Here is a 27,959-nt window from a genome sequence, read left to right on the forward strand (position 1 = left end):
GTCTCAAATGGGTATGAGGTATGGTTTTTTGCCCCTAAATTGTGCCATATCTACAAGATGGAACTATTATGTACTCACTTGAGTCATTGGTGTATGTGGACCGTAACTATGTAAACCGTCAAGACCCCTGGCTTTTGGTTGGGGGCACTCTGTGTTGAAAAGGGGGTATCATCCATAAACAAAAAAGTACGTAATTAGGGTCTTTTTCACGATCGGGGACATTACGCGACTAACGTGAATAGGATATTAAAAAGCATGAAAATAAGGAAAGGATGTCTTTTCTACGCAAGATCTTACGTGTTTAGGGTTCGAAGTAAGACAGAGTGGCGGTTGTCCGCTGGGCAGTTTTCAGTTGTCAATGATTTAAAAAAAAAAAAAATCGGATATTTCTTTCAAAATGTGTTTTTGCGAAATTAACGTATAGTTGATGCTAAATCATGTTCTTAATTATAGCGGATGAAAAAAGACCCTTGAATAGTTTTGTTTATAAATTGCTTTTAATCATCGTAATAATTCGGTATTATTATTATTACGGAATCATGTATCATTTTAAAGAAAAATAATCTTAAAATGTAAAGCAAAATATTTTCAGCTTGTGATAAAGAACACAATAATACATAAACAGCACGCCAGGATAGTCTACAGTTAAAATAACAGAGTGCCATTACTACCATGTACCTTATATAGTATTCTGTCATTTTTGTGAATACGGCTGCTGGAGGAAGATTCCACTCCACGTGTTCTGCCTAGACTCATCCCAATGACTACATGTAGGGTTGGTTTGGGGTTAGAGCGTAGGGGTGCGCCTGTAGCCATGGCGCATACTGTTCAAGGGTATTAGGTTTGGTAGGCATAATTTTTGCAGCGAAGCGAAGTTCATACAATTGTGAGCAAGCATGGTGTAAGGAAAAACCACCGCCACCAACCCACCCCCCCACGACCATCCCACCACCGGGTTCACACACACCATAGAAAATGAAGGATATAAATAATAAAGTAATGTTTTCATATTTATATTAACAATAATATATTATCTAAAGGGAATCAAATTGTTCAAAACACTCCATTTAACAAACATGCAATATTTTCAGCAGGTGAAAGTTTAGTAAATGGATCAGCCAAACCAACGATGTAGGATCGGCGGCGTGTATCTGTCTTTCACTGTTATCCCTCCCTCTGAACTTTTTATGCTATGGAATATGATCACCCCAGTTCATGGACTATGATCACCCTCGTGACATGAACTATGATCACCTCAGGGATGGACTATGATCACCCCAGGACACGGACTGTATCTCCCCCAGGACATGGATTATGATCACTCTTAGGGCATTGACTGTATCACTCCGGATATCAGACATGGACTGTATCATAGTCTATTATGCATATTTGTGAATTTGTATGTTTGAGATGGAACCAAAATAAAATCTGAATCTGAATCACCCCCAAGACAATGGGAGATCACTCTCTATGGCAAATGCAATTTGTCAAGTAGAAAGTCAATGATGCTACTTCTTTTCCGAGACTTAGAATTGCCTACTATTATTTGCCTCTTATCTATCGTTTTCCAAATGAGTTACGGACTCTTTTTAGCGCAAAAGCCCATTAGCCTCTCACCATAATCACGGTGAATAAAAACATGTAATAAATCATATTATCTATTCCAAATCATCAGACGATATAAACAAGTATCTTATTAGACCGTCTTGTTTTGATAAAAGGACATTTTGATATTTATAGGTTTCCACTCAGAATATGACGTGTTATTAAGTTTTAATTCAACAAATATGTGACGTGTCATGTCAAAAGGAGACACTTTTGGGCAGGATTGTAAATGGAGAAATAGCCAAAAATCTGACCGGGGTGATTTTTTCACAATTTGGGTTTGTTGCAAATTTGTGATGATATTAATGTTAAAAATATTGTCTGATAGTTTCAGACCGGAATATAACTGGCATCTTGTATTTTTTGAGACATTTTTCAAGGTAATTCCTACTCTCAACATTGTCAATAATATTTTAAAGGCCGATATCTCAATTTCCAATTTTATAAAACCATAACTTACTAACTCAATACCTTCGCTTATTAGGAATGTCCGATTTGATCCGCGTTGTGGAGCACAATATCAGATATTTAAGATATGTAAAAACCTCAAAATTGATAACCTTTTCAAAAATGTCTCCTTTTGACATGACACGTCACATAATATAGTTATACATGGTGATTAGTAATGGTTGTTAGCCATAACGTTTCCGTGTTTTTATCATACTTCTACTTCTTCCCGGGACTTCTTCTACTTACTGTACTCGGTAGGATCCACATGTGGATGTATAGCCGAGGGAATAGGTAGGCTATATGAAAGTAATTCAATACATGAAAGAGACTGACATGCGTCTATTGAAAAAGGTAATAATCACAACCGATAATATATATTCTTCTATTCATTCAACATACGAAGAGCTTATTTCCAAACCATGTTAAGTGCACCAACCTTTAAAAAATTAATTCATTAAAAAAGTCTCCAGATTTAACTCAACATGTTTATGGGGTTTATGTAAGAACCAAGTTAAACTTTCCCATTATTGAAAGTTTCTATAAATGCCACAGTCAATAGTCACCTTCTGTGAAAAATGAAGTGACTCGCTACGTACTACCGTTTAATTTGTATGAGTCTTTTTGCTGCGATACCCAATTTCATTATTTGTTCACGAGGTGCCATGTACTTTTAATGGGGGCACACAATGTACGATAAAGGCACCAGCTCTGAAACTGACTTTAACTTAAATATGGTTGATTTTTGCGTTATTTCCTGACGCGTCGGGAAGTAGTCAAATCATCCAACACCTCGGGACCAGTAGTTTCGACTACTTCCCCTCAAAACATGTTGTATTTGTATACTCTAGCCTGGCTTGAGTATTTTTTGCAAAGGTGTGGAAAATTTCCATGCACCCGAGCGTCTGTCCCTCGGGCTGTCCCTCACCATACTTACCGACCGATTAAATCCTTAATATACTATAGCCTATGTAAATAGTGGCAATCCCGAGAAACTGGCTACGCCACTCGATAGCACCCACAGTTATACACAGGCAAGAATCAGTCAAGTCCGGCTCCGTAAAATAAATAAACGCCACCACCATGACCAAAAGCTAGAAATGGCGCTATTTAAAAGGGCATTTCGTGATCCGAAGCCTCATCCACCATGATGCAGTCATGTCTACAGTAGAATTCACCACGACCTTTGCAGGACTTAAACCCCATTAAGAGCTATTAAACCAAGATAACTCTAATTGAAAACAGCTCAACTGATTAAATTAGATCTTCTCTGGTTGTGCACATGTGTCTGTTTTATATGTGCGGTATCGTAATGAGCTGGTATTATAGCTTCAGTTAGGTAACCGATTATAAAGGAAACGCAAGGAAACAATGGTATGTGGACCTTTGTTCACGAAATGAGACAATGGTCTGCTCTTTGTTAACCAGCATTCTTGAAAATGAGCAACATAATGACTGTTGACTTAACACGGTTTGGAAATAATTTCTTCATATTTTTTGGTGTTATCTGTCATTTACATATCCTTCCTAAAACACAAAAGTGCGACTATTTCCAAACACCTAAATTAGCTAAAAATTTAGGACATGTTACAAAACTATATTTTCTAGAATTTCATAGAATACTTTAAATGTAGCTTGTACCGTTTTTTGTGGCATCCTTCAGAACTGAGCGGTCCGTTACCAATATTTTCGGTCAAATCTCCATTCAATTAAGGAGGCTGTGTACTCTCAGACATGCATGTAGTAAAAGTGCAATAACTTTGTAATTATTCACGCAAGACATATAAAAGTATACATTTTTATGAAGGCAAGACATCAATAAATCTTAATATAAATACAGATTTGGGGTAAAAGCAACAATTATGAAGAAAATCACAAAAGGTGAGTTTTTGGCAATATTTGTTAGGTACATCATAACAAAAAACACTCTTTCCAAAATATTTCATTTTGTGTTTAGCTCAATCTTGAGGCTCCATTCCAAAAACGGTTTTTTTTTTTTTTTTGATATTGGCCTTATTTTTTGAGATATTGGCCATATAAGGCATCAAATTGAACTTTGTAAAATTCACAAACGCCTATTTGCACAAAATGATGCCTAAAATCGGAAATAGACCAAAATATAAAAAAATGAGAAAACTGTTTCTTGAGTCGATCATGCTTTTTACGATGATGATATTTGTTTACCTATAGATGCTGTATTTATTGAGTTATCGTGTACCTAAATCGTCATTTTACCGAGAAAATGAACATTGAAATAATGGCCGTTGAAGTTTACAGTGGTCACATTTTGCACTTTCATCGAATCTCGCAGGAGAATGCGGCAGTTTTTATTTTTCTACCTTACATTACATAAACATCGAGTAAATCCACGGCCCCTTGAGAAGTTTGAGCGAAATCCATTCATAACTTGATATTTAAATCGGGGGAAAGAACTTGAAAAAACCCACATTTTATAAGCTAAAACGGAGCCATTTGACCACTAGGTTTTTGTGCTTCCGTGGTATTTCCATAAGATGCGCCGCGCATGCAGATAAGCGTCGCGTATGCGTAGCTTATTTGTGCGTTAACAAATTGCGCGGTGCGACTATTGCTGAACATCTAACCTAGCTGTAATTTTAGGTCATGTTAGAGAAATATATTTGCTAGAAGTTTGGAGAATACTTTAAATATTGGCCGGTTATTTTTCACACAGTGATGTTAACTAGGCAAATGCATATAGTTCTAATAATATTATACACTATTTGTAAAGGTCGCGCGTCAATGGTGAGAGCACTATATATTGTGTATAGGAAAACGGACAGTAACTGCAGTATGCCCACTTTTCTAAAAAACCTCTGGCTACATAATGTTTATGTACAAAATATTTCTTGCAGATTAATTCGTTTAGCAAAGATATCGTGAAATTTGAATTTCGTTCTGGTGCACCACAAAATCGGAATCAACTGAAATTTTGGGAATAGGTTTTTATCGTGGATATCTAATGAAAAATGACATAAATAGAGGATGCTAGGATCACGAAATACTCATGTAAATAAAAAATTGAACTGTTCTTCAAAAATAACTTTGTGTTAAAACTTTCTGAATAGAGAAATAGATATATTCTATTTCTATTCTTACGTTGCCATAGTGTATGTTAACATCAACACGGATTCAACACGGCGAAATTGTTGACATACATAATAGAAAAATTAAAATAGAAGCTATAGCAAAGACATTCTGAAAAAATAAGCAAAACTGCTTACAGCTGGGCTGCCAGCAATTTCCTGTTTTTCCAACGAACCAAGATTAACAGGGAAATGTACAGTGTGTGGCGAAGGACTTGGGAAGCTAGGTGGAAATTCCGATGGGTGAGGCAAATTTTCTTAATACGACCCTTAGAGTGTTTGGTAGCAAATTTGGTATCAAATTGGAGCCAACAAGATTCTGCACACGACTTTATCAATCAAATTGTCATAACAAGATCAGGTTTTGATGTAAGACAAAGAACCAAGATTAACAGGGAAATGAATTAGTTCATTCAGGCTAATTGATTGTAGAAGTATTATTTCAATCTAGAAACACTGTAATTTTAAATAGTAAAACACATTGAGTAAATGTTTCTCGTAAAGTAAACTTGACTTTTATTTGAATTATAATATTTGAATTATTTACACTGAAAGCCAAACTGGAGTCTAGGTGACTCTAAAAGCAGAGTCCAGCCACTCTGCGACTCTATGTCTAAAATGACTCCATATTGGGAGTCATTTGACTCCCCTGAAGAGTCATAAATTTCTTGACTCCGCTGAAGAGTCACTGTTGATAACTCTACACAGGAGTCATTTGACTCCCAATATAGAGTCATTTTAGACATAGAGTCGCGTAGTGGCTCGACTCTGCTCCTAGAGTAACCCAGGCTCCATTAATAGAGTGCACCCTGACTCCATTACAGGGTCATTCCTTCATATGAAACAAATTTGCCGACCCCCTTCTTCCGAAATATTTTCAAATCGTATGGTGGCTAACTATATTTACACTTAATATACATATTTACACTGTATAGCGGTCGAATGCATGAGGTTTTGGTCACGCTTACTTGTCTTGGTATGTCGTGCCCATGGGTCACGTGCGCATTTATGAAAACGTATTTATAAATATAGTCGAAGCATACTGATATAATTGAAGATCGAATTAAAAAGACTAGTTTGCGTCTGACGTCAGGGCAACGGCGCGGTGTGATTGGTTGCTGACCTACGCAGTACGGCATTTTTGGTCTGGTTGACAGGACGTCAGACGCAAACTAGTCTTTTTAATTCGGTCTTCAATTATAGCGTTCTTTCATTCTTTGCTTCTTTTTCCAATAGGGTTTATGGGAGAAGGATGGAAACAGGAAAGACGTTTCACCCAGAAGACCTTACGAAGTTTTGGTGTGGGTAAACGAAGCTTCGAAGAATGCATAGCAGAAGAGGCCGAGTATTTATCAGAAGAGATAATAATTTGTCACGCTACACCATTTGACCCACAGCCTCTTTTAACCAATGCAACAGCCAACATCATATGTTCGGTTGTCTTTGGTAAGCGGTATGGATACTCCGATTCTAACTTTAAATATCTGATTAGCCTCATAAGCGAAAATGTGCAGTTATTCGGCGCAGGTGCCGTGCAGCTCTTTTTCCCAATTGCTAAATATGTCCAGCCCGGCCACTATAAGCAACTAAATAGCAACATTTCCAACCTTATGACGTTCATCAATGGCGTGATAAAGCAGCATGAACCAGCTAGTCGCGATACCAACATTCCCAGTGATTACATCGATGTTTATTTGAACGAAATCGAATCAAGCCGAAACCTTGGACAAGAGTCACATCTGAATACCAAAGCCATGCCACTGACAATACTGTCTCTCTTTAGTAACGGATCGGACACAATTGCCACAACTTTACGCTGGGCAGTTAAGTACATGATGGCCTATCCGGAGATCCAAAAGCGGATCATACAGGAGATAGATTCAGTTGTGGGCCGTGATCGACTCCCAAGGTAAGGGCGATAACCCAGTAGATATAAGAGTATGTTTTTACTATTTTTTTTATGTCAAGACATATCAAGGCATTAACAGCTGTTATCATTACAATAAAGCTGACGGGTTGGCGCCTAGATAGCTATTAACCTCCTTTTTGAAGCTGGTCCGTTTCACAATTCCAGGAATGCGAGGCGGGAGTGCATTCCATGTGCGGGCTGTAGATGGAATGAAAGACCGCTCATGATTAACAAGATTAGATCTTCGAATTTGAACTGCTCGCTAACTGAGCGGCGAAGCCGAGGGTCAGTCTGGAGCTGGTCCGGGAGTAGTTGGCAAAGTAATTCAGGGGCATTCCCGTAGAAAATTCGATGGAACATAGTGGTGGCACCTACTGTTCTACGGTGAGCCAAAGGTGGAATTTTAAGAGAGGAAAGTTCTTCTCCAGGGAGATCGATGATGCGAGCAGCACGCCTCTGGACTGCATCTAGTTTAGACAGTGATGTAGGAGTTGCTCCATGCCATGCTGTGCTAGCATACTCCATCTTAGATCTAACCATACTCTTATAAATTATGGCTCTCTGAGCTGACACCAAGTAGGGTGCAGCACGGCGGAGGAGACCGGTGCGCTGGGCCGCTGTCTTTGCCATCTCGGTTATAACAGGATTCCAAGATAAATCTCTCCTGAGGGTGAGACCAAGGAGTACGACACTATCTGCCTCTGGGAGCTTTATACCAAAGAATTGGAGGCTAGGGTGATTGCCAGCAGAATCTGTGCGGTTGGAAACTGTGATGGATTGGCATTTAGCTGCTCCGAAAGTACGTTCCATGTAGAGGCCCATGTTTCGATCTCTAGTAAGTCTTTGTTGAGAGATGCAGCAGCAGCTTGTCTGTCCTCTCTAGATTCGATAAAGGTCATCAGGGTAACATCGTCAGCATACAAGATGGAAGTATTTGTCAGCCTCTGAGAGATGTCATCAATGAATATTATAAACAGGAGAGCCCCAAGGATGGATCCTTGTGGGACACCAGCATTGATCCACTTCAGACTGGACGATTTGCAATTCAGTATTACCTTCATGGAGCGGTTCGAGAGGTAGTCAGCTAACCATGCTAACAGCTTTCCAGAGAAGCCAAGAGCCGAGCGTTTCTCTATATTTATGAATACGTTTTTATAATGCCAAATAGCTTATAGACGAATCCAACTTCATGCATTCCTGCTCCTCAAAAAAAAAAAAAAAAAAAATGAAGAATGACTTCGCACACCAAAATTCAGATATAGAATAGAGCCAATTGATTCGATTTTCGGATCAAGAGAAAAGATTTAGAATTGCCTTTAACATCCTAACTCAGCAATGTTTTAGAATAATTTTTGGAAGTTGTGTTTTTTTCTGAATATTTGCGTGTTGCCTTTAACTTGGATCCAATTAGTAAGGACACCTAATGTATTAAGTTTAGTCCATGTGTTCTCGCAATGATATGTTGTTTTTAGAATTGAACATAAAATAATTATAACACATTTGCTATATTAAGTAGCCCTGCACAGTGGCCCTTTCCCGTCAAGCAATGGCAATATTGTTCAAATGGAGGCAAATACATGAATATACTCAATCACAATGTATATATAATGAAGAAAGCAGAGAACCGACATTATATTATATAAATGACTTCTAAAGGGTTCACACAATTTATGCATAATACATTGTAACATGTCATGGAACAGAGGCTAGAACACGTTTCAGTAAAGTGTCTTTGATGATTTTATTTGATAATGTATATTATTATGAATAATTATCTTGTTTTTTCCATGATGATTCGATGAATAATGAATAACAGGCTCTCTGACAAGGACAATTTACCCTTCACTGTGGCAACTCTCCTAGAAATCCAGCGAATTTCCTCTATCGTACCCCTTGGCGTTATCCGGAAGTGCGGAGAAGACACCACCGTTGATGGCTACACTATTCCTAAGGAAAGCCTGGTTATGTCGAATCTCTATCTAGTCCATCATGACCCGGATACATGGAAGAATCCGGATGAATTCAATCCAGAAAGGTTTTTGGATAAGGATGGATGTTTGCGTGAAAGGGAGGAGTTGATACCGTTCTCTACAGGTAATTTCACTAAAATGGCTCTTTTAAAATCCGATCAAAATGCTGTTATCCACACCGTTTATCCGTCAAAGTAGAGATTTGGGATTACTGAAAGTCCACGTGTTTCTCACCGAATTGTTAAAATTAGACCTGAAAAATGTTTTGTTTAGATTAACAATTCGTCACCCTCATAACCAAAGTACCTAAGTAGTTTCTATTTGCAATTTTGATATTCTAAGTAATAAACCAATAATTAATCAAATTTCCAGCCGCATTCTTCATTAACTTGTGGAATTCATCTCTTTTGATGTATTCCACAAATTAATGAAGAATGCAGCTGGAAAATTTATTAATTATGGGTTTATTACTCAGAAAATCAAAATTGCAAATGAGAAACATGTAATAATGACTTGGGTACTTTGGTTATGAGGGTGACGAATTGCCGAACTGGGTACAAATCTTGCTAGAGTCCAGTCTTGTTTACGAGGTTTCGGTTAGGGTTGTCCTGTTATGAGCTTAGAAGTAGTACCCGATTCAGAAATCGTTTGAAAAAAAATTATAAAATGGAGAAATTTTGCAGCAGTCGCCCATTGATAAATATGTCCAGTGTTTAGCGACAAGACGCTATCAACATCAGACGTTCGCGTTGAAGTATAAAGCTGAGCAAGGAATTCAATCAATTTATCGACTGCCCAGTGCCAGAAGTGGGTGAGTGCAATAGCTTATAGCTGCCCTGTGAACATTTAGCAAATTACACACTCTATATTGTACTCATCTACACGTGGCAGCTACACATGGCAGCTATTGAACTTACCAACTTCTGGCACTAAGCAGTCGATATGTGAAGTTGCCGTTGACGTTGAAGTAAATTATTGTCATATTATTAAGAAGACCATCACATTTGGTATAAAATTTGATATTCATGCGTAGTGGTATAGCCTAGATTTGAAAAATTATTCTAATCTTAAATAGAAATCAAATTTATACTTCTACGCTACTCAAATTTGGTACACTCACCGGAGCGCTTTCACCGGGTCAACCGGCGTCTTCAGCGGATATTATTGCTCTGAAGATTGTTGTTGCTAGTGATGTAGTACTAGGACACCTCCAATGACGTCACAGATGTTGATGACGTCAAACTTCATCACTAGCAACAACAATCTTCAGAGCAATAACATCCGCTGAAGACGCCGGTTGACCCGGTGAAAGCGCTACGGTGAGTGTACCAAATTTGAGTAGCGTAGAAGTATAAATTTGCTTTCTATTTACGTTTACCGCTACGTATGAATATACAACATTATATTCTAATCTTATTTTACAATGATTCAAATTGCTATTATCATTTATTTATTTTAATGCATCTTTGTATCAATAATCTACATCGTACATGTATTATAGATTCATTGAAATGGCTGACAGAAATTATAGGACTATGTCTTTAATATCAATGTGCTGTTGGTACTAATCTTTTTAATTTTGTTAATGAATATATTCCACTCAGAACTAGCCCTACCATAAGGCCTTTCAAACACGATGTTTTCTTTTTGGGGGGAAAAATATGTAACTTCAATACGAAAGGTCAACATTTTTAAAAGATCGTCAGCTTTTAATCCCAGCTACAAACACTTTAAGTAAATATCGTTAGTTTACTTTGAGGATTGTTAAATATCAAAAATTAAAAAATATCAAATTTTGATAATTTGCCATACAATTTGTATTATATCGCAAATTTAAAAAAGAAATCAAAATTATTTGATATCGCGTATTCAGAATGCAATCTAATATATATGATGTACTCTAATGGCCCAGAAAAAATACTGTGCAAACGATGAAAAAGTATCTAAATTAGCTACATTTATTTGAATGGGGCTTCAACTTCGTCAGTACTGCTGTTTTCTTCGTTTTTGCCAAATGTCTCATTTCAAAAATACCAAATGACAATTTGAATGACTTATCCTTCACTTTTAAGCAATTTATAAACAATATTTGTTTTTACACTTTTTGCGCTGGGATCATTGAATGGACCTTTAACAAATTTGACAAGAATGCCGAGTTGATAGCGTGCTGAACCTTTTTCATGTTTGTTTTTCCATAGGCCGTCGAATGTGTATTGGAGATAACCTTGCTAAGATGGAGCTGTACATTTTCTTTACCCACCTTTTTCATCGATTTACCTTCAAGAAGCCAGATGGTGATTCACAGCCAATCTCCTTAAAAGGAGTTGTTGGCCTCTTCAACGCACCGTCACCGTTCCTGACGCAAGTGGAAAGCCGTGACTAACTCAATAGGCCTGTCGTCAAGGAATTTTCCAATCCAAGATGCGCTATGCCACGATTGGAACGATTTAGGGGAATTTGGTATATAGGTTTTCAGGGCTCACTCACATTACGCCCTCTATTGAATTCCTTAAAATGTTAGGGTTTTAAAATCTATTTCTTTTGTTTTTCATTGTATTATGAGGAAAATTATGAGAATTGAAAATAATCATCTAGAAAGAAGCCATTATGTTTGACTTTGTTTTATTACGATTTGCAAATATATTTCTTTTGTTTTACATTGTATAATGAGGAAAGGTATGAAAATTTAGATTTACAAACCCTAAAAATAAAGGCAAACATAAAAATAACTTTTTCTAGATGCTTATTTTCAATTCTAATGATTTTCCTCACAATGCAATAAAACAATTATATCTACATATTTGTTTTTCCTTGTTTTGTGAGGAAAATTAGGAGAATTGGAAACAAACAAATAGACAAAGGTTATTCTTATGTTTGACTTTGTTTAATAAGGGTTTGTAAATCTACTTCTTTTTATTTTTCATTTATTTCATATGAGGAAAATTATGAGAATTGAAAATAAGCATCTAAAAAAGTTATTCTTATGTTTGACTTTGTTTTATTAGGGTTTGAAAAACTATTTCTTTTGTTTTTCATTGTATTATGAGGAAAATTATGAGAATTGAAAATAAGCATCTGGAAAAAAGTTATTCTTATGTTTGACTCTGTTTTACGAGGTTTTCAAAATATATTTGTTTTGTTTGACATTGTATATTATGACGGAAATTATGAGTATTCGAAAAAATGATGTTTAGTGTCTCAAATGGGTATGAGGTATGGTTTTTGCCCCTAAATTGTGCCATATCTACAAGATGGAACTATTATGTACTCACTTGAGTCATTGGTGTATGTGGACCGTAACTATGTAAACCGTCAAGACCCCTGGCTTTTGGTTGGGGGCACTCTGTGTTGAAAAGGGGGTATCATCCATAAACAAAAAAGTACGTAATTAGGGTCTTTTTCACGATCGGGGACATTACGCGACTAACGTGAATAGGATATTAAAAAGCATGAAAATAAGGAAAGGATGTCTTTTCTACGCAAGATCTTACGTGTTTAGGGTTCGAAGTAAGACAGAGTGGCGGTTGTCCGCTGGGCAGTTTTCAGTTGTCAATGATTTAAAAAAATCGGATATTTCTTTCAAAATGTGTTTTTGCGAAATTAACGTATAGTTGATGCTAAATCATGTTCTTAATTATAGCGGATGAAAAAAGACCCTTGAATAGTTTTGTTTATAAATTGCTTTTAATCATCGTAATAATTCGGTATTATTATTATTACGGAATCATGTATCATTTTAAAGAAAAATAATCTTAAAATGTAAAGCAAAATATTTTCAGCTTGTGATAAAGAACACAATAATACATAAACAGCACGCCAGGATAGTCTACAGTTAAAATAACAGAGTGCCATTACTACCATGTACCTTATATAGTATTCTGTCATTTTTGTGAATACGGCTGCTGGAGGAAGATTCCACTCCACGCGTTCTGCCGAGACTCATCCCAATGACTACATGTAGGGTTGGTTTGGGGTTAGAGCGGGGTGCGCCTGTAGCCATGGCGCATACTGTTCAAGGGTATTAGGTTTGGTAGGCATAATTTTTGCAGCGAAGCGAAGTTCATACAATTGTGAGCAAGCATGGTGTAAGGAAAAAACCACCGCCACCAACCCCCCCCCCCCCCCCCCCACGACCATCCCACCACCGGGTTCACACACACCATAGAAAATGAAGGATATAAATAATAAAGTAATGTTTACATATTTATATTGGCAATAATAAATTATCTAAAGGGAATAAAATTGTTCAAAACACTCCATTTAACAAACATGCAATATTTTCAGCAGGTGAAAGTTTAGTAAATGGATCAGCCAAACCAACGATGTAGGATCGGCGGCGTGTATCTGTCTTTCACTGTTATCCCTCCTCTGAACTTTTTATGCTATGGAATATGATCACCCCAGTTCATGGACTATGATCACCCCGTGACATGAACTATGATCACCTCAGGGATGGACTATGATCACCACAGGGCACGGACTGTATCACACCCAGGACATGGATTATGATCACCCCCAGGGCATTGACTGTATCACCCCGGATATCAGACATGGACTGTATCATAGTCTATGATCATGGGGCGCTATGCATTCTAGACTGGCATCCTCGTCTCTTTCATATGATATTCCATTCACCTTCTATCTTTTAAGATTAGTATTATTATTATTATTATCAATATACGAATTATTATTTAGCTCATTCATCATCATCATCATCATCATCATCATCATCATCATCATCATCATCATCATCATTCATCATCATCATTATTATTATTATTATTATTATTATTATTATCATCATCATAATAATCATCATTATTATCATTATCATCATCATCATCATCATCATCATCATCATCATCATCATCATCATCATCATCATCATCATCATTATTATTATTATTATTATAACTATTATGTATATTTGTGAATTTGTATATTTGAGATGGAACCAAAGTAAAATCTGAATCTGAATCACCCCCAGGACATGGACGATCACTCTCTATGGCAAATGCAATTTGTCAAGTAGAAAGTAAATGATGCTACTTCTTTTCCGAGACTTAGAATTGCCTACTATTATTTGTCTCTCATCTATCGTTTTCCAAATGAGTTACGGACTCTTTTTAGCGCAAAAGCCGATTAGTCTCTAACCATAATCACGGTGAATAAAAACATGTAATAAATCATATTATCTATTCCAAATCATCAGACGATATAAACAAGTATCTTATTAGACCGTCTTGTTTTGATAAAAGGACATTTTGATATTTATAGGTTTCCACTCAGAATATGACGTGTTATTAAGTTTTAATTCAACAAATATGTGACGTGTCATGTCAAAAGGAGACACTTTTGGGCAGGATTGTAAATGGAGAAATCTGACGGGGTGATTTTTTCACAATTTGGGTTTGTTGCAAATTTGTGATGATATTAATGTTAAAAATATTGTCTGATAGTTTCAGACCGGAATATAACTGGCATCTTGTATTTTTTGAGACATTTTTCAAGGTAATTCCTACTCTCAACATTGTCAATAATATTTTAAAGGCCGATATCTCAATTTCCAATTTTATAAAACCATAACTTTAACTCAATACCTTCGCTTAGGAATGTCCGATTTGATCCGCGTTGTGGAGCACAATATCAGATATTTAAGATATGTAAAAACCTCAAAATTGATAACCTGTTCAAAAGTGTCTCCTTTTGACATGACACGTCACATAATATAGTTATACATGGTGATTAGTAATGGTTGTTAGCCATAACGTTTCCGTGTTTTTATCATACTTCTACTTCTTCCCGGGACTTCTTCTATACTGCGCCAATAAAGTATCCTTATACAGTTGGAAAAATAATCGCAATTTCAAAACCGAACAATATTGGGGTAAATTTGTTTTTTTAATAGATGCACTATCTAGTCTTGCACATTATGATACCACATTGAATCCAATGTGACCTCAAGAAGTAAAGTTATAAGCAATTGAATAGACGAAGTGACAAACTGGCCTATACAAGGCGCAAAAAAGATTCCAACAAGCGCAACAACGAGACAACACAGTTGCTTCAATGAAACGTTATTTAAAGCAGTTTTTATTTCAGTTTTTACTTCTCTGTACTCTTCATAAGTTTCATTTTATTTGTCAGTTCTTTTGTTTCAGTTTTCTTTTGTTTAAAATTAAAGCCAAGCGCATAAATTAGCCATTCACCACTCTCAAACCAGATTTCTAGTCTGTGGAGTTTTGAGTAGGCCAGTTTGTCACTTTTAAAACGGGCCCTTCGTCTAATCAAATGCTTGTAACTTTGCTTCTTGAAGTCACATTGGATCCAATGTGGTGTCATAATGTGCAGGATTAGATAGTGCATCTATTAAAAAAACAAATTTACCCCAATATTGTTCAGTTTGGAAATTGTGATTATTTTTCCAAGTGTAAGGATACTTTATTGGCGCAGTATACTTACTGTACTCGGTAGGATCCACATGTGGATGTATAGCCGAGGGAATAGGTATATGAAAGTAATTCAATACATGAAAGAGACTGACATGCGTCTATTGAAAAAGGTAATAATCACAACCGATAATATATATTCTTCTATTCATTCAACATACGAAGAGCTTATTTCCAAACCATGTTAAGTGCACCCACCTTTAAAAAATTAATTCATTAAAAAGTCTCCAGATTTAACTCAACATGTTTTATGGTGCTATATATGTCAACTTCATTTCACAATAATTTTATAGAAATCTATCTATATTTTTCATTGCCATAATTCCTAATTTTTTCATATTGCGACACACCTTATATAGTTATGGTGAAAAAAAAAATGAAAGGGCTCGGGGCATTTATTTTTCATGATGTCCTAAATTCACTGCTCCAATCCTCATCCCCTGATATTATGCAAAGCTTTGAGAAGAGATTGTTATTAATGTTCACCTTTATGTAGTAACTCATGCCTGTGTTAGCTACAGGGTGAGTAAAAAAAGTGCAATAGAGCAAAGAATCGATATTTATGTAAGAACCAAGTTAAACTTTCCCATTATTGAAAGTTTCTATAAATGCCACAGTCAATAGTCACCTTCTGTGAAAAATGAAGTGACTCGCTACTACCGTTTAATTTGTATGAGTCTTTTTGCTGCGATACCCAATTTCATTATTTGTCCACGAGGTGCCATGTATTTTGAATGGGGGCACACAATGCACGATAAAGGCACCAGCTCTGAAACTGACTTTAACTTAAATATGGTTGATTTTTGCGTTATTTTAATCTCTTTAATGGATATGCTATTTATAAAATGTTTTAAAATCTAAACGGTTCAACTCGGTTCTTAAATAAAAATGGATTCTTTTTTCAATGCACTTTTTTTACTCACCCTGTATATAGATTTTATTAATTTTATTCACCCATTTCCTTAATTTAATATATAATACTTTCACCATGTTCATTTCGCTTCTGTTGTTTTCAGTTTCATCTTCATTTTATTACTTTTCATTACATTCATCTTTTCGCTTTTAATATCATGGTTTTTTATTACATGCCCAATTTTCCTTTCACTCTTCAAACGTATGCAGGTTTATCACAGTAATTCCGATTTCGTTTACAATTTGTAAATATTACAAAAGTGTGGTATCATACTGCTGCTAGCAAAATCAGAGGAAACGCCTCGGGGAAACGCTCATGTACATTGTAGTGATTTCAAGTAATTATATACAAAGTCATGATGACTCAAATTAGTGGAGACAATGTTTTATGTGATTATATTATGCATATACGGTAGCATTGTTGTATGATATACTCTAGCCTGGCTTGAGTATTTTGCAAAGGTGTGGAAAATTTCCATGCACCCGAGCGTCTGTCCCTCGGGCTGTCCCTCACCATACTTACCGGCCGATTAAATCCTTAATATACTATAGCCTATGTAAATAGTGGCAATCTCGAGAAACTGGCTACGCCACTCGATAGGGGCACACACCACTAAATAATCGTCCCATTGAAATACACGGGAAAATACAAGAAAGTAAGTTTGTTTTTCTACCCCATGTAACAACATTTTTAATATTTTGATCAAACCAGTGTCTTAAATAAAGATTAAACTTTTATTTAAATTTAATTTTTTGGGACAAGTTAAGACAAACTTAAAAGATACGCACTCCTGAACAGCGCCATCCCGAATTTCAGCCGACACGCTCGCCTCCTTACCAGTTCCGGCCATGATATTGTTCCGAGGGCCTATTACCCATGCACATTCGATTCAGAAAATTTTCTGAACAGATATGTAATGTTGAGCTCCTATTCTATCTTTTTTATCAAAACAACCAAGAGTCACTCAAATTCGGTTCCCTCGGGACGCCGATATATTTCGCATAGGTGCTATTTTTTACCGGAACTATGAAGGGTTACACCAAATGCGGAAGGATTTGGTGTAGTGCACCCATAGCACCCACAGTTATACACAGGCAAGAATCAGTCAAGTCCGGCTCCGTAAAATAAATAAACGCCACCACCATGACCACAAAATAATATATTTTGCAAAAGCTAGAAATGGCGCTATTTAAAAGGGCATTTCGTGATCCGAAGCCTCATCCACCATGATGCAGTCATGTCTACAGTAGAATTCACCACGACCTTTGCAGGACTTAAACCCCATTAAGAGCTATTAAACCAAGTTAACACTAATTGAAAACAGCTCAACTGATTAAATTAGATCTTCTCTGGTTGTGCACATGTGTCTGTTTTATATGTGCGGTATCGTAATGAGCTGGTATTATAGCTTCAGTTAGGTAACCGATTATAAAGGAAACGCAAGGAAACAATGGTATGTGGACCTTTGTTCACGAAATGAGACAATGGTCTGCTCTTTGTTAACCAGCATTCTTGAAAATGAGCAACATAATGATTGTTGACTTAACACGGTTTGGAAATAATTTCTTCACATTTTTTGGTGTTATCTGTCATTTACATATCCTTCCTAAAACACAAAAGTGCGACTATTTCCAAACACCTAAATTAGCTAAAAATTTAGGACATGTTACAAAACTATATTTTCTAGAATTTGATAGAATACTTTAAATGTAGCTTGTACCGTTTTTTGTGGCATCCTTCAGAACTGAGCGGTCCGTTAACAATATTTTCGGTCAAATCTCCATTCAATTAAGGAGGCTGTGTACTCTCAGACATGCATGTAGTAAAAGTGCAATAACTTTGTAATTATTCACGCAAGACATATAAAAGTATACATTTTTATGAAGGCAAGACATCAATAAATCTTAATATAAATACAGATCTGGGGTAAAAGCAACAATTATGAAGAAAATCACAAAAGGTGAGTTTTTGGCAATATTTGTTAGGTACATCATAACAAAAAACACTCTTTCCAAAATATTTCATTTTGTGTTTAGCTCAATCTTGAGGCTCCATTCCAAAAACGTTTTTTTTATTTTTTTGATATTGGCCTTATTTTTTGAGATATTGGCCATATAAGGCATCAAATTGAACTTTGTAAAATTCACAAACGCCTATTTGCACAAAATGATGCCTAAAATCGGAAATAGACCAAAATATAAAAAAATGAGCCGATCATGCTTTTTACGATGATGATATTTGTTTACCTATAGATGCTGTATTTATTGAGTTATCGTGTACCTAAATCGTCATTTTACCGAGAAAATGAACATTGAAATAATGGCCGTTGAAGTTTACAGTAGTCACATTTTGCACTTTCATCGAATCTCGCAGGAGAATGCGGCAGTTTTTATTTTTCTACCTTACATTACATAAACATCGGGTAAATCCACGGCCCCTTGAGAAGTTTGAGCGAAATCCATTCATAACTTGATATTTAAATCGGGGGAAAGAACTTGAAAAACCCCACATTTTATCAGCTAAAACGGAGCCATTTGACCACTAGGTTTTTGTGCTTCCGTGGTATTTCCATAAGATGCGCCGCGCATGCAGATAAGCGTCGCGTATGCGTAGCGTATTTGTACGTTAACAAATTGCGCGGTACGCAACGCGATGCGTTGTTGCGCGCGTGTACCCTGCTGGTGCAACAACGATTTTTTTTCTTTTCTTTTACAATTTCAAACACGAGTGGAATAGTGAAATAAAATCCTTAAAATATTGCAGTTGGAGTTTAAAAATCTGGATTTTCATTCCTTGTATTTATAAAAAACATAAAAAAGTACAAACATATAAAAAAAACCTCAATTTCGCGAAAGAAACAATGTCTAGAGTACACAGCCGCGTTAACACGGGGAGTTGGCTAGCTATGAACTAGCTATGCCTTGCCTTCACTCTACGAAAGTGCGACTATTGCTGAACATCTAACCTAGCTGTAATTTTAGGTCATGTTAGAGAAATATATTTGCTAGAAGTTTGGAGAAAACTTTAAATATTGGCCGGTTATTTTTCACACAGTGATGTTAACTAGGCAAATGCATATAGTTCTAATAATATTATACACTATTTTTAAAGGTCGCGCGTCAATGGTGAGAGCACTATATATTGTGTATAGGAAAACGGACAGTAACTGCAGTATGCCCACTTTTCTATAAAAAACCTCTGGCTACATAATGTTTATGTACAAAATATTTCTTGCAGATTAATTCGTTTAGCAAAGATATCGTGAAATTTGAATTTCGTTCTGGTGCACCAGAACGAAATTACAACGCATTGTCTATGGAGCAGTGTAATACACATAAATCATGCATAACTCGCGAACACAAAATCGGAATCAACTGAAACTTCGGAAATAAGCTTTTTTCGTGAAAATCTAATGAAAAATGTCATAAAAAGAGGATGCTAGGATCACGAAATACTCCTGTAAATAAAAAATTGAACTGTTCTTCAAAAATAACTTTGTGTTAAAACTTTCTGAATAGAGAAATAGAAATATTCTATTTCTATTCTTACGTTGCCATAGTGTATGTTAACATCAACACGGATTCAACACGGCGAAATTGTTGACATACATAATAGAAAAATGAAAATAGAAGCTATAGCAAAGACATTCTGTAAAAATAAGCAAAACTGCTTACAGCTGGGCTGCCAGCAATTTCCTGTTTTTCCAACGAACCAAGATTAACAGGGAAATGTACAGTGTGTGGCGAAGGACTTGGGAAGCTAGGTGGAAATTCCGATGGGTGAGGCAAATTTTCTTAATGCAACCCTTAGAGTGTTTGGTAGCAAATTTGGTATCAAATTGGAGCTAACAAGATTCTGCACACGACTTTATCAATCAAATTGTCATAACAAGATCAGGTTTTGATGTAAGACGGGTTACATAACTGCGGAGTTCATTTCATTTGCTAAATGCGGAGAAAGGGATGAGAGATATGTGGTTGATAAAAAGCCAGAAAGCCAGTGTGGTGTGGTGTATGCGGGTGTGATGGTGTGAAGTGTGTGAGGTGAGTGCCTGGATGCATGGTTTGTTTGGTGTGCCCTAGCACTAATCATGCTAATATATGACACTCATTTAGGTCTTGCTAAAGTATATTTCATGCGTATACATATATTTTCTTGCTTGTGCATTGTTGTGCTCCTTTAATTTATGCATCAAGTTTTTTCATGTATTTCACATTTTCGTGCTTGTAGATTATTGTGTACTTTTAAGCCAGTAATAAATGAGTGTTACTGAGAGTTCTGAAAGCATCGGGCAAGCTGACGTACCGCGGTTGCTACTTGCCCATTTTATACATGTAGAAACATGCATTGCAAACATAACAGTCGTGTACTTTATATCATAACATGATGCACGTAGCTTTTATTCCGTGTTACACGATGAGACCGTGGCAGCTAAACATTTATTTAATTAAAACAAAGAGACACTTTAATTCAAAACTAATGAAATAATGGAAGGATATGCTTGATGTAGCTTATATATTTATATTTTTACCGAAAGAGAAGTCAAGCTTGAAGAGAAAATGGCAGTTGGAAAGCCACATTTTATTATAAAACATTCATCAATAGCTTAATAAATAATAAATAAATTAATTAATGATTAAATGAGCTTTTTGCTCATCCACCATGCAAACCAGAATACTGAAAATCACCTGAATTCAACACACGATACACGAATGTTTAAAGTGAATTGTGTTTGGATATGTTGTAGGAAAGAAAAGGAAGAGTATTTTCATCACCACGCTACGCTATCATTTCTTCATTTCTTCAGATGAAACTCGTGGAAAAATGAAGAACAGAAGGACTTTTAATTCCAGTATCCAGCGATTTATGCTCTTTTATTTCATATTAACGACTTGTGGTAAGTTTGTTTTAATAATAATTATATATAGCTTCTTAACAGTTCTGGAAAAACACACGTCAATGAGTAAGAACCCAGTAAACATAGACATTTTACACGAAATGTTTAAATATCGGGTTTTATATAATGGAAACGGTATAAAACATTTTAAAACAAATAATGAAAACTTCTAACAAAATGTTATTCAAGTGTTAACAAAATACTTTGTAAAAAAGTTGCTGTTTTTGACAATATGTTTAAATGTTTTAATAGTGTTTTTTCACATTTTGTTTTAATTCGACGGCAGCAGAGATCACCTTGAAGGAAGAAACATCAAAATGTATCTTTTGAAACTGTATCTTTTGTCATTCAAAAACGTATAGATTAATGGAATAAAGTCGCATCGTGGCGAATGAGGTATTAAAGTACCCAGAACAAAATTCTTCATCTATCAACAACTGTATGCTGGGCGTTGTATAACAATACGCGAACGATATGCGCAACTAAAACGATAAACAAGTTTCGTTCACTTCACAAAAGGGGAGTTTTCATGACGATAACGTATTTTTTGCTAAATAAAACAGTGTCTAGTGTTTAAATGAATATTTAACTACCGACTATCGTCAAAATATTGAAACTGACTGTTGTCTATCACACGGTAGAGGATAGTAAAAACAAAAATTATTATGATGGTCAGCGTTCTTACTGAGCTTTACCATTGACGTGTAAGCTCACAGTGTATTATACGGTAATATAAAGTACCTCCGTATTCTATGAAAATTACGGCAAATACGTTCCATGATTTAAATTCCCAGGACATCTGGTAATATTGTTACATATGTTTCAGCCTCGCATCGTTTTCGTTTTCCAACTTTGGTGAAAATACTGCCAACGTTGTTTGAAATGAAATCTTATTGTATGTTTACACTTTAACCAACGCAGTAATAAAGGTAATTTTTACCAACACTTAATTTTTAATCATTTTTTTAATACGTGGTTTTTAATACATGTTTTAACGGTGTAGTAGATGAGATAGCTGTAAAAATGTTGAACCAACTATTTTTCCTATTCGGTTAATTTGTTGTAGATTGCGCCCGTTCAAGAAACACATATGCAGATCTTTACAATTATTTATTTGAAGATTACATGAGTGAGGTCCGTCCGGTAAAAAATCCTACAACACCTACCAACGTTACATATAGGTTGGGATTTCGCCGCCTTCTACGAATGGTAAAATTGTCTCCTTAAATTTTCCTCATCTTTTGTAAATTTCTAATTGTCAACACAATGTCTTGAGTTTTTCTTTCCGTTTCTTAGGTTTTTCTTTTCTTCGGAAACCAAAAAAATCAGTAGAATATAGAAGAAGAGTAAAAGGTTGCCTGGGTTTATAGTACTTTTGTGTTAATGTTGGAAGTTCATAATCATATCAAATATCAATCACGCGTATAAGGTGGGTGATGGAGGTGATTATAAATTAGTTTCTTATCCCAGGAAATCACAACCTCTACCTCTCCCCTATCCCTTCCTTTGTTACCTCCACTCCTATTCCCCTATTCCATCTCCACCTCTCCCCAGTCTTTTTCTTCTCCTTTTCCCTTCACTCGCATCACCCCTACAATCTCCTCTACTCCACTATCCGCTTCTCTCCCCATATTGTTAACCATCGTCTGTGGTATTTGATACTTTGTATTTCGTGTCATTTCATTTTTGATCCAATGGTCACGCACGTGGTCACTTGCGTATTTACAAATATAGTCGAAGCATACTGATAAGCCATCACTTTATAGTTATTGTTTTAAACGTTTCTTTTTTTAAACTTTCAATAGGATACACGTGAGCAGACCTTTAGTGTAGCAACATTTTTTAAAATGGTAAGATGTAAATTAAATTAATGTAAATTCAAAGCGAACAATGATGTGTGCAACAGAAACTCTAAGAATAGTTGATATAATCTGCTAAAATAGTTCATATTTCTATTGAAGGTATGGAAAGATGAATTTCTAACATGGAATGTTGATGAATTTGATGGAATAACACTGTTAATTGTTCCTGAAACAGATGTATGGAAGCCTGATATTACATTGAATGATAAGTAAGTGGATCAATGCATAGATACATGTCACGTGCAACTGAATATTATATGAATACAAAACCTACCCAAGTCCATACTTTGGCCAAATTGAGTTAAGCATAGGAAATTGTTCCTATACATAGGCCGGTCATATGTATGAAAGAACAACTCAAATTCATCCTCTGTGTCTATTGAGCAGGTGGAAAATAGCATGTATGAAAGAACCACCAAAGTCCGTGATTTGAGTCTTGTAACACATTGATTGAAATCCAGTATGTATAAAAGTCCACTTGTAACACATTTATTGCTGAGAGTGACTTTTGACAAAAATAAATGGGTTTAATAAAGGAAAGTGTGTGGTTTATATTACATGGCAGAATGCTATCAACATTATACATACCTGTGTGCTTTATTTTGTATTATCTTATTAGTGGTAATCTCATTCCAACATTGTTGTCTTTGTATATGATTAAGAAAACCCACCCAAATCCAGCATTTAAAATGAACCCCACGAAGTCTCTGAAATGCTAATGGTCATACCTAATACAGTTTAACCCACTCATTTGCACGTACAACTTACCACATTGACCAGGTAAATGTAACTGAAGGAATTAAAATTAAATGGACTTGGGTGGGTTTTGTATTCATGTATTCAATTAAATACATGAATACAAAACCCACCCAAGTCCATGGAAAGTGATTTTGAGAAAACTAAAATTTTAATTCATTTAGTTAGATTTACCCGGTAAATAGGGCAAGGAAATTACCTTGACGATTAAATAAAATTCAATACAATCCATGACTGACATGTTGACCTAATGTTATTTTGTAAATTGTATATTTTTTTTATATCCTGTACTGCAGTGCAGTAAGTAAACCGGATGATCACATTTATTTTACTCCTAATTGTTATTTTCTTTAGAACTTGTTTACTGATTGTCCCAATAGAACCAATGCTACCTAATCTTTTAATATGGGAATTTCATTCTGGTGTATTCTTATTCAGCACGGACACCGAATTTGAACGTTTCAGACCAGGAACCCGAGTAAAAATATATTCTGATGGCAAAGTAGAATGGTATTGCCCAGTAATATACACGGCATCATGTAATATTCGAATTCGGTGGTTTCCTTTTGATGTTCAAGTTTGTGATTTAGTGTTTCTTTCATGGAGTGAAGATTCTCGTGGAATTGATCTGTATCCAGAAAGAAGTAGAGATGCTTCGTCGGACAGGTAACTTTTTATGTGATAAACTATAACATAGTATGGCGCTATGTAAAATAATTTGTGTCAGAAATGCATCATCATCCAAAGTTGGATGAAATAATGAGTCAAAACCTGTGCATATTCCTATTTGACTTTTTGGGCGCAGTATAGTTCATCTCGTGAACATCGATATCACCATCTTGTTGGCCTTTCATTATTTTATAATCACGTGTTACCTTTTCCATTTTATCCTCGCTTTCGTACTATGAACACTTTTTCCATGACGTCGTTTAGCACTACTTCGGTGAAATAATAAGATTACATCAAAGCAATAACTTTAAACAGTAAAGTATCGACCTATATGCCAAGGCACTGTTAAATATTTGTCAAACCAAACAAGTATTTTCATAAATTAAATATGCCAACCATTGTTTTTTATCCTGTTTTAAGGTATGTACCAAACGGAGTTTGGGGGCTGGTGGAATTTCGATCCAAACGTGTAGAAAAGCTGTATCTCTGCTGCCCTGATCAACCGTGGCCGCACGTGTACTACCGTCTGGTCTTCAAGCGATCTCCACTTTTTCACGTTTACTATATGCTTGTACCTTATATACTATTGTCCATTCTTTCCCTGCTTGTGTTCTATTTACCTGCGGGCTGTGGAGAGAAACTGACGTTGTCTGTTACTACATTATTAGCTTTAGTAGTCTTTCAGCAGATAATCACGGAGAATGTACCACCGAGTTCTGAAGAGTCACCTGTCATTGGTAAGCAATTACAAGCTAAATGTTTATACCTGTTATATGCGTGCTAATACTAAAGAATTGGACAGTAACTTAAGGGAAGGGGTATGAACGTTTGGACAGTATTTATTGTAGGACATCAGAGCACATCAGACATATCGAATTGCATTCTGAATACGAAGAATGTCCTTCTGATATCAAATAATTTTGATTTTTGAAATTAGCAATGTAATACACATTTTATGGCAAATAATTAAAAATTGATATTTTTGATATTTAACAGTACTCGAAGTAAACTTGATAAATCTGATGATTTATACTTAAAGTGTATGTAGGTGGGATGGAAAGCCGACGATCAATTGAAAATTTTGATCTTTGGTATTGAAGATATGGATTTTTTTCCAAAACAGCAAAAAATTAGACCTTTTTGGGAAAAAATCCATATCTTCAATATGAAAGGTCAAAATTTTCAATTGATCGTCGGCTTTTCCTCCCAGCTACATACACTTTGAGAATATATCATTAGATTTATAAAATATACTTCGAGGACTGTTATATATCAAAAATTTGAAAAATATCAAATTTTAATAATTTGTCATAAAATTTGTATTATATCGTGAATTTCAAAAAAATAAAATTATTTAATATCAGAAAGACATGCTTCGTATTCAGAATGCAAATCGATACGTCTGAGGTGCTCTCATGTCCCACAAAAAGTACTGTCGAAACGCTCAAAACGCTCATTAAGCTTGCTGTCCTTTATCGTAAAGTAAGAGCCGACCAGGAGCCATTTTTATATGTCAATCCTCGAACGTTGCACTTGATAAAAGAAATAGAAAACGTTTCTATTCTGAAGTAAATTCCTGAATCAGATAGTAACGTTGCACAGTATTATTGTGGGACCTGAAATACAACTTTTATGTCAAATTATTAAAAAAATAATATTTTGATATATCAGTCCTCGAAGTAAACTTTATAAATCTAATGAAATTTAGATTGTACTTGAAAATTTGGATCTTTCTTATTGAAGATATACATTTTTGTTCCCAAAAGACCTAATTTGTGAGTGGACGTCCACTCACAAATCCGGACGCGGCGAATCAGCCGTAAACTCGGCAAATTGTATTCTGAGTTAAAGTGTAAAATGTATGTGAAGGTCGTGTTCATAGGTGTATCAATTCGTTGCGACAAGTATCTTATCAAACGCTGTTTAAATCAATCAATAATACTACTGCTCAAGAGGATAATAAGCTTCTACCTATTTCTATATAGAATAGTTCTTGTCTTTGTTTGCTTTGGCTAAATCCTGTTCAAGTGGTGGATAACAAAACATTGTATTTTGTCTAGGTATGTATAATCAACATTGAACAATGAGAGGATATTTCTGAACCTCGTTGACTTGGGGATGATTTGAAATTACCGCCAATTATGACTGTTGGATATTTATTACCAGAAATGTAGAAAAAAGGGACACATGTAGAACCGATAAAAATACAATTTTGTCGAAGGAACAGAGTTCAACAAATCATACCCCGCTTTTGGATATCGTTTGTCAAATGATATACCATTTTAAAGCTTATGGTATATGTTTTCTAAACACGAAATAAAACAAAATTGACCGGGACCGACTTTACGGCTGATTCGCCGCGTCCAGTCACATTTGTTTTGGTCTTTTTGGATAGTATTTCCTGTTGGTAGTAGTAGTGTTGCATTGATCGGCCAGGGGCCTCTGAGTCTGATTGGGGAATGCAGCCATTTGTTCGGGAATTGTCAACGCCACAACATGTTGCGAAGTGAGAGCAACACATTGTCGCGGTTGAATAATCTAATTCTAACCCGTTTTATTGCTTCCAATTTCAGGAACATACTTCATATGCATGATTTCGATGGTTTGTGTATCTGTAATTTCAACTGGAATTGTGTTGCACTTAACAGCTATTTCTGAACCGCTACCAAATTGGGTTCAACGTGTTTTCCTAGAAATGGCTCCTCGGTACCTTTGTCTCACGGCTCAATCATTAGAAGATATTGACAGACAATACATCAGTAGCCAAACTATTAGCAATGAACATGCCAATTACAATTGTCAAATTGAAAACGAAACGGAAGACACAAAGACGACAAGAGCTCAAAAAGCATTATGTGATCAAAAGGAATCTGGAGACGTTACAGGGGTTGTTTTAAACTATATAAAGAATAGTATTGATGACAGGAAAGTCGAAACCCGGGGGGGGCACTCACATGTTAAGGTGGTACGGGTATGTGCGGCGGTCAAGGGTCCCTTTTTCAGGCTCTCCGGCAGTTCCTTAAGCCCCACATTTGAATCTAATCCAGTTCTTTGAGCCTCAAACTCTGACAATTGTAGCTCTTTAAGCTCAAATTTGGAAAAAAATTGGAAATTTTTAGCTCAACAGCCTATAATTTGGCCCAAATTTCAGTTCTTCAAGCCCCTATTTTGCCCGAAAATCAGTTCTCAGTTCCCAAAGTTCGGCGCTCCGCGCCGCACACCCCTACCAAAATTTAAGTTGAGTGCCCCCCCCGGGAGTCGAAAGTTTGGAACAAATTCGATGGAGACGTGTTGCCGTCATTGTGGATCGTATACTGCTCTACGTATTCAGCATCTTCACAGTTTTGTGTACTCTAACCTTTATCATTGAAATTGTGG

At 35.9% G+C, this 27,959-nt stretch overlaps 1 protein-coding gene and 1 long non-coding RNA gene across 2 annotated transcripts; both read left to right on the plus strand.

Moving 5' to 3' along the window:
- The first annotated feature begins 6,431 nt into the window (after positions 1-6,431).
- On the plus strand, positions 6,432-11,482 carry LOC140156282 (cytochrome P450 2U1-like). The gene is made up of 3 exons (XM_072179266.1): positions 6,432-7,065; positions 8,882-9,159; positions 11,234-11,482. The coding sequence occupies exons 1-3, from the start codon at positions 6,767-6,769 to the stop codon at positions 11,416-11,418; spliced, it is 762 nt and encodes a 253-aa protein (XP_072035367.1). The 5' UTR covers positions 6,432-6,766; the 3' UTR covers positions 11,419-11,482.
- A 9,616-nt stretch (positions 11,483-21,098) lies between these two features.
- On the plus strand, positions 21,099-23,116 carry LOC140156283 (uncharacterized). Its single transcript, XR_011859513.1, has 3 exons — positions 21,099-21,294; positions 22,361-22,503; positions 23,100-23,116. It is a non-coding gene; the product is annotated as an uncharacterized lncRNA (long non-coding RNA).
- The last annotated feature ends 4,843 nt before the right edge of the window (positions 23,117-27,959 follow it).

The sequence above is a fragment of the Amphiura filiformis genome, chromosome 7 (genome assembly GCF_039555335.1).
Source record: "Amphiura filiformis chromosome 7, Afil_fr2py, whole genome shotgun sequence".
Classification (NCBI taxonomy): domain Eukaryota; kingdom Metazoa; phylum Echinodermata; class Ophiuroidea; order Amphilepidida; family Amphiuridae; genus Amphiura; species Amphiura filiformis.

Coding starts and splice junctions, on each gene's coding strand:
- LOC140156282 (XM_072179266.1), top strand. CDS start 6,767: ATGACGTTCATCAATGGCGTGATAAAGCAGCATGAACCAGCTAGTCGC. Junction 7,066..8,881: donor GGCCGTGATCGACTCCCAAG/GTAAGGGCGATA, acceptor AATGAATAACAG/GCTCTCTGACAAGGACAATT. Junction 9,160..11,233: donor GTTGATACCGTTCTCTACAG/GTAATTTCACTA, acceptor GTTTTTCCATAG/GCCGTCGAATGTGTATTGGA.